The sequence below is a fragment of the Oculina patagonica genome, chromosome 1 (genome assembly GCF_052425735.1).
Source record: "Oculina patagonica isolate OP01 chromosome 1, crgOcupat, whole genome shotgun sequence".
Taxonomy (NCBI): Eukaryota; Metazoa; Cnidaria; class Anthozoa; order Scleractinia; family Oculinidae; genus Oculina; species Oculina patagonica.
Window position 1 is genome coordinate 34,261,022 of NC_135758.1, and position 8,247 is coordinate 34,269,268.

At 38.7% G+C, this 8,247-nt stretch overlaps 2 protein-coding genes across 2 annotated transcripts; both read left to right on the forward strand.

Annotated features, from left to right (window-relative positions):
* The first annotated feature begins 470 nt into the window (after positions 1–470).
* Positions 471–3,161, forward strand: LOC144665799 (histamine H2 receptor-like). Its single transcript, XM_078527101.1, has one exon. It carries the CDS (start codon positions 1,469–1,471, stop codon positions 2,270–2,272), a length of 804 nt encoding a protein of 267 aa, XP_078383227.1. The 5' UTR covers positions 471–1,468; the 3' UTR covers positions 2,273–3,161.
* A 2,432-nt stretch (positions 3,162–5,593) lies between these two features.
* Positions 5,594–6,578, forward strand: LOC144665791 (uncharacterized). The gene has a single exon (XM_078527090.1). The coding sequence runs from the start codon at positions 5,660–5,662 to the stop codon at positions 6,464–6,466; it is 807 nt and encodes a 268-aa protein (XP_078383216.1). The 5' UTR covers positions 5,594–5,659; the 3' UTR covers positions 6,467–6,578.
* The last annotated feature ends 1,669 nt before the right edge of the window (positions 6,579–8,247 follow it).

Below are 8,247 nucleotides of genomic sequence, written 5' to 3' on the forward strand. Positions count from 1 at the left end.
TTAATGTTTATTTTAAATGTTTTGTTATCTTTAATTTTTCTGCTGTATTTTAATAAAAACAGAATTTGTTAACAGCTTACTCTGTCTTGTGCACATTTATGAACCGCAGTGTTCAATCATACGTGTTTTTTTTCCATAAACAAATATCGTTATTGTGAGTTTAAAAAATCATTCAACTCAAAAGGCGAACATTTAATTTAATTTATGAGAACTGCAGTTACGTCACAGCGTGGCACACAATCTGTGACTGACAACTTTCAAAAATAGTGATGATACTGTTTGCCTTTTTTCTCTAGAGATCGTTGCGCAATAAGCATTACTTTTCTACCGAATAATTTTTGAACTGTCCTTTACCGAACACAGTAGATATACATTTAACCCTTCAATTCAACTGCGACAATATCATGGGATTCATATTCTTTTATAATTTCTTATTCCTTTTTATAGTTGTATATCTTTTCAGATCTAGTATCATCCTGTACAGGTGTAAATCTTGAAAAGATATTCCACGCCGATCTTACCAACTTTTACATTTTTACATTTTTTACATTTTTTATCATTTTATCGATCTTTTCTTTGCACGTCTGTATTTTGGGCCTCTGCCTTTACAGTGAAAAAGGTGTTACATGTTGAATAAATATAAGTTGCTGAGTTGAAGCGCATTCAAAACCTTTTGTCTGTGATGTCACCGGGCCGCTTATTTTCATCCAATACGGACGTACATCAAGCGTTTATTTTTCTTCTTTTCAAACACATTGCAAAATTGAACATCATTAACTTAACCCCGAGAAAAACGACATACATCTAAAAACCTGAAACTGAGTGGTGTTGCACAATTGACAGACATTAACACTTTGCAGTCTCTATCGAAAAAACCTTGCCGTGAGTCAGTGTAATCGTACCAATTACTTATTCAAGAAAACTTGTTTTATATTTGTCGTATTTCAACATTTGTCATGGCCTCTTCTCATATTCAAAGCGCGTGCTGTAATCGTGGTCCGACATGCGTCAATTCTATTGGCCAATTGAGCAGGTGTTATAGCCTATCTTTGTTGAACATGACAAGTTCTGGACATCTTCTGTCAGATCATAGAAAGATCGTCACCGAAAAAAGGAAAATGTGTTGTTGTTTTTTTTTTTCCAGAGAAGTAAGTTAAGCGCAGATTTTTAGAGGTGAAACTCAACTTGTGCAAGGAAAGACTCGTGACTTTTCGGTTTTGCCGGAAACTCAAGAAAAAGATTTCCACAGAGGAAAAAATATTGATCTACAATTAATCTTGAGATGTAATTTACGACGACACAACCCAAACAAATGCAAAATTAGTAATTTAAGGACGCGCGCTTTCCCGTCAAGCAGAGCAAACAGTAATTTATCCAAAAGTCAAATTCAGAAAAAAAGTCTTTGAACTTAACTAAACACTTTGGTTGAGCCAAGAACAGAGCGTCGATTTATCAATACACATTTAAAATGGCATCGGCAAGGGTTGTTTCTCTGAGTATCGTCAACGCCTTATTCAGTGTTTTTGGCTGCGTTATGAACATTTTAGTGCTTCTGGCGATTCATCAAAACGCAGATCTTCAAAAGGGATTGAATTTGCTGATCGTGTCTTTAACAGTGGCAGATCTCATAAACTGTCTGATAGCACAACCGATGTATGTTTACTATCTTAGCAACGACGAGAATAACAGCTACTGTGTAGCATTCGAGATCATCGCTTTCATCGGCCTTCATGCGGTTTTCTCCAACCTCGTTACAATCACTTATCACAGATCGAAGGCTTTGTCGCGACCTTTTTCTCATCTTTTGCTCGTCTCGCGAAAGAATATTCTCGTGTTCATAGTGTTGACTTGGGTCGCTTCCATTATAATTGGTGTTGTCTTCGCAACGGAACCGGGAAAAGTGGCCAGTGCTTATGTCCATGCTGTGATGATTATGTGCCTGGTGTTGGTTTACATCAGAATTCTATGGGTGTCAAGGCGAAAACGCGCGAAAATCGCGGAGCAACCGGGAACGGCTAGTTACCACCAACAAGCCGCCACCATGGAGCATGAGAACGCAGCGGCTATCACATCAGCCATCTTGGTGGGCCTCACCTTGCTCTGTTTCTTGCCTGATGTTCTTCTCGATTTGATGGGGGAAGGAGAAGTTAACCGGCGGTTGTGGACCTACACTCTGCTGTTCTCTAGCTCGGCGCTGAATCCTTGCATAGTTATTTGGCGCAATCAGCAGTTCAGACGAGCACTGCTTCAAACACTCCGCGGCAGTCAATAAAGGCTGATCTCATATGATCGTCCCGATCATTTCTATCCCATCGATTGTTTGCAACTTCTGAGACGATCGTAGGCGACGGGAGCAAGTGGAAGCGATCAGGGGGTTCTCATATGATCGTCCCGATCGCCTGGTATGACCAAAGACCTAAGAAATACACTCATTTTAGCCCTAGATCCAGCACAATGACAGCCTTTAATGAAAAAGCGAGACTCGTGGCCTTCTATCTTCTCAGTTATTGCAGTTTTAAGGGGAAGAAGGGAAAGAGAAGCTAGAAGGAGAGAACACGGGCGATCCAAGCGATCGTGGTAGCCCCAATCGCCGCCTACGTTAGCGATCGTCTGTGTAATGTTCTCATATAATCGCCCTGATCGCAAGAAAACTTTTTGAAGTAACAAAGGCGATAGAAACGATCGGGGCGATTATATGAGAACCAGGCTTAACTGAACAGCAAGTTGTTTCACAGAGCTTACATAGAACATTACGCGAGGCATTTAATCGTAAACTGCAATTTTCTTAGATAAAAGAAGTGTTTATTATAAATATAAATATACGTTGTTGAAGAGCTTAAACCTGAGAGAAAATATATTAAGATTAAGTTGTATAAATTTTTGCTAATCTAAACGGAGTGCTCAAAATGAGCTGTAAGGTTTCAAGGTGCCATATTAGTTACAGTATTTTAAAGGCATTTTATGTCGTAAATTCGAGTAAAAATCCCGATTAAAAATTTAGAAAGCTAGATCATGTCGACATTTCGAAAAAAAAAACACCAATGTTAGTAGCTGTAAATTAAGACGGGCCGTTGGTAATAATATCATGGAAAGAAAAAAGTATGTTATAATTAAAATTTGTTGATTTTTGTAGCTTCTGAAATAAAACTGGCCATGCCTCCAATGTTTTCTTTATATTAAACATAACCACAGCTGTTTGAACCTATTATTAAACTGTCAATCAAGCAGACACTATTAGGGAAAATATATTCAAGTGCTCGTTACTGGCTATGAATGATTTAAATGGCCAGTGAAAATCAACAAGACATATAAATTATTTCCCTCAGTTCTCTGTTTTCGTCTTTAATTAAAAACCAACGCTTTTAAATTTCAAGCTCCTGATATCGGCTTCGACATTTACGCTGTTGTTTTCTCCCATTGTTCGTACGAATCACAAAATATCGTGTCACCCTTTGTGGTCAGCTGTTTAATGAGCGACTTTCGATAGCTGCAGTTTTGCATATGTACGTGCCAAAATGTTTTTGGAAAATTCGAACAAATACACAGACCTATTAAAAATTCGTGAAAATTAGTTTGCTGTGGTATCTAAAAATTCAATTCTTAGGAAATTTGCTTTATTTTATTTAATTTTTCTTTTCTTAACGTAGCATTTTGCAGACCAATAATTTGCATATAAAGCATCACCTTGGCTATTTTTTCGTCAGGTGAGGAAATCATGACAGCGCAAAACAGAAGAACTTTCTGCTCAAATTTTGCATTTCCTCCGCCTTCCATATACCCATCGTTTGTTATTATCATATATTAAAGCTTTTGTATGGCGGGATTTCAAAACTCTTCAACTTTGTACCCTTCGCGTAATATTCATTAAGCTCCGCACTGAGCTTAGCCTAAGCTATTGAAAAAAGGACTGAACAATGTTCGGATGAATCGAATCGTCAGTCGGGTTTTCGCCAATTTTTAAAGAAATATTCGTTGGTATACTTATTATTTTTGGCGGAAATCTAAACTGATACTATCAGTTCAGAGTGCCGGAGATTACTCGCACTTCTACGTTCGTCTTCTATGGGGGTCTTTCACAACAGACAAAATGTTCAGCTAACTCTGGGGGATTCGCACAGACCATGTAAAACCTACCTCGAAGAAGACGGTGAAATTTATTTTGATCGAACATTCAAGGAAGGTGAAGTATGCATATACAAGAAACGTTATTTCTGGCATCACATCACAGGTCTTGGATCATCTCCCTTCCCCCCCCCCCCCCCCCCCCCCATCTCCGGGCCTTTTTCATCTTTCTCTAACTAGATGTTGTGTTTCCTTAACGACGCTAACAAGTCGCGAGATTGAATAAGAAAAGAGTATTCTTGGCACAGGTGGTTTTGTATGTGGCAGCTAGCACATTTAATTCGTCCTACTAGCAAAACAACATAAAAGAGAACTAAACGTGACTGCAAAAGCCTATTCCGTGTTGCAAGCCTGGCGTGCTTGGTGTCAGTCCACCACTAATAAAGAAATTGATCGCTTATGACTCATATTTCAAGACAAGTCATCATACCAACCTGTGCCAATTTCTATTCGAACTCATCCTTACGATTGTCGGAAATGGCTACACTTGTGTAAATTCTGTCAATAAGTTGGTGTGAAATTTTAATTTCATCCCATCAATTTATGAAACGAAGAACATCACATATTTGTAAAGCTGTTATCGGCTAAAGGTTCTAAATTAAAAATTGAAGGACAAAATGTACGTACACACACTCTCTATTAACTATTATTTTTACACTTCGAAAATAGTGATTTAAAAAATAATCAGAACTCGTCCCAGATATATGGCATGGCGAACTACTTTGAATGGTTTCCAGAGTCGATTCTGAGTATATTAGCAGAGGCACTTATTAATAAGATCACGATTCTACGTACTTGAGATAGAATTACAAGTAGCAAAATTTACTTCAGGATGTAAACATTTATGTTATCCTCGGTAACACTTATTCCATTTCAAAAATCTCAATTTCATTCATTAAATACATGGCAAACATATACACCTATGAGTAATGAAACTAGAAAACGCCTCAAAGACGCTACAATACAAAGCTACATACTAAATAAAAGATGCTACACAAAGACACTGGACAATAAATAAATAAATAAATAAATGAATAAATAAAACTGTCATTTATAATACTTCCTTGGTTATGGGTCAGGTTTTGTAACCGACATCAGGAAAAGACGTTTTTAAGTTTCCAGCCCACAACAATACACACATGTGGGTACTTCCGTTTGCAGAGCGGTATCCGATTACATTTTAGCGAGATGTGTAAGATATTAAAATGTATTCAGTGTCGCTGGGGCACTGAATAAACAGATTTTGTGTAGTTTGAGAACAGCCACTTTAGTTATCACTTATTATAAGGATATGAAATGTACGTAGAGCTCCACCCACACGGCCTGTGATCTCAGACAGGTTTCCGCCATCAGATTGAGCAATAATAATAATCTGTCTAGCAGAAATTATTTGTATAACGAACTTTTGTCACGTGACCATCCATTGTCCATAGCCGGCTCAACCTGATTTCAGATAGTTAAAAACAGCCACTTCCAATATAAATTTTAAACTCGACACAATTTGCGCAAAACGACGATTTTACAATCCATCTTAAAAATGGCATCAGCAAGGGTTATTTTCCTGAGCGTTGTCAACGCATTTCTTAGTGTGTTTGGCACTTTCATGACTTTTTTGGTGATTCTGGCAATTCTAAAAAACCTAGAACTTCAAAAGGGTCTGAATCTATTGATCGTGTCTCTAACGGCCGCGGATCTTATAAACTGTCTAATAGCGCAGCCAATGTATGTTTTTTATCTTAGCAACGGGCTAAGCGGTAGCTACCTCGTAGCATTCGAGATCATCGCTTACATCGGGCTCCATGCGGTTTTCTCCAACCTCATAACAATCACTTATCACAGAATGAAGGCTTTATCGCGACCTTTCTATCATCTTCTGCTCGTCTCGCGAAAGGAGCTTATCGTGGTTATAGCGTTGACGTGGGTAGTTTCCATAATAATTGGCGTTGTCTTCTCAACGGAACCAGGAAAAGTGGCCGGTCCTTATGTCCATGCTGTGATGATATTGTGCCTGTTGTTGACTTACATCAGAATTTTGTTGGTGTCTTGGAAGCGAAGGCGAAGGCAAATCGTGGACAAAGCGGGAACGGTCAATTACCATCAACAAGCCGCCACCATGGAGCAAGAGAACGCCGCGGCTGTCACATCAGCCATCTTGGTGGGCACTACTTTGCTGTGTTTCCTGCCTGATGTTCTTCTCGATTTGATAGGAAAAGGAGAAGTTAACAGACTTTTATGGAACTACACTCTGCTCTTTGCCAGTTCGGCACTGAATCCTTGCATAGTTATTTGGCGTAATCAGCAGTTTAGAAGAACGCTTCTTCAAATGTTACGCCTTGCTAACTAAACGTCTTATAGATGGTTACAGAATTTCTGAAAAAGTTAAGCAATAGACAAATGTTAAAGTTAAATTGGAATTATTTATTTCAACATATTTCGATTGTTCAGAGGTTAACCTTGGTAGGTTTTGTCACTTCTTAACTTAGCTAAATAGAGCCCGGTGTCGTCATGATGGAAAAACGATTCAAGCCTTAATTTAGTGATGAACTTGCATCGGCCATTTTATCTTGAATTCGTTTTTTAAAAGTCATGAATAAGTATGGTAACAAAACTTACACAAGCAGCTGTTAGCTGCAATATTAGGAAAGGTCACTCTGTAAACCGTAAAAATTGCAAAGCCTCTAATGTTCTCGTTATAATAAAAGTAACCGCAGCTGTTGATGTATTGTAAAGATGACAATCAGTTCATCATGAAAGTGAAAACTCTCTCAAGCGCGCTTCACTTTGGTTGATATATTGCACCACAAAAAGAGCCTAATGAAGGCTAGGGAAAGATTTTTTAAGATTAACATATTTTTTCAATCGAAATAACACATCAGGATTTTCAGTTAATGTCGTTTTGAATTCAGCAGCTGCATGGAGGGCAAAAAATAATTTTGCGTTTTTCAAATTTTGAACGCTTTATTCGTCCACGAGTTCTATACGTTCGACTTTAAAAAAATATAATTTTCTTGAGTAAAAACCTATCGAGGTAAGCCCTTCAAAGACTTCAAGTTTTCTCAATTTCTGGCGTTTTCCGAGCGCGAAAGAGCCAAGAAAACAAATGTTCTTAGGGAGGAGTTGATGGAAATGTGTTTACTTAAGTTAATGGAAAGTCAGTTACAGCAATGTGTTATCGTGATTTGGGTAGTATAATCAGTAAAATAATTAAAAACCCCAAAATGTATTTCCCTTTTAGCGTTAATTTTAATTGTCCCTTCGTTGCAGTTTCTCAAGCTAAAGGTACAAATTGCCACTGTTGTCATTTCATCAGTGTGAATTCTGTGACTTTCAAAATACTCTGTACAAAAGTTTATGCACGGTGAAATATTTTACACTTGTTTTAGATAGGCAATGCGTTTACGCGCTACCGACAAAAATTTGCAAAAAAATTCTCTGTTTGCAAAGCCGAGTCATAGACTTTCATATATAGAGGTTGTTAAGTACCATTGGCGAATTCATTTGTCGGGAAACTTACACGGTACTAAATGACGTTTGGAGTGATGCTTAATCAACTAGACTTAACTGGTCGACAATAACTATAAGTCCGTAATGAATTTATCACAAAATGTCGTCTTGACACTGTTCCACCGACTGTCAGAAGATAATAAAAGAAGATTAATATAATTATTTATAGAGCTTTATAGAGATGCACCATTTAGACCATTTAGACTTGGTCGGAGCGTAGCACGAATCATGCAAAATCGCTTGGAAAAAAGGGAGAAGCCACGAGCCAAGTGGCCCACACGCCGGAGCATCCCGGTCCGGCAGCGGCAGGAACACCCCCGAAGGGAGCAGTCCAGAGGGCCCCCAGAGTCGCCGGACCAAACACCGGGGGAGAGAGGACAGAGAGAGGCGCCCAAGAACACACACAGGACCCCGGCCGGGGCCGAACCGGACCGCCGACCGGAGCCGGCGCACAACCAAGGCCACCGCGCCCGAAAAAAATCGCTTGGAAGAGCGACAAAAAATTCAATTGGTTATTTACAAAGAGCGTAGTTTGTTGCACTGAAAGGCCGGTTAACCGATAAAATTATTTTCCCAGAAAACCATTTCAAGATACAGTATGCCGGCGATTTATTCATGTAA

Bases quoted from the DNA above. Each gene is read 5' to 3' on its own strand.
- LOC144665791 (XM_078527090.1), top strand. From the start codon at position 5,660: ATGGCATCAGCAAGGGTTATTTTCCTGAGCGTTGTCAACGCATTTCTT.
- LOC144665799 (XM_078527101.1), top strand. From the start codon at position 1,469: ATGGCATCGGCAAGGGTTGTTTCTCTGAGTATCGTCAACGCCTTATTC.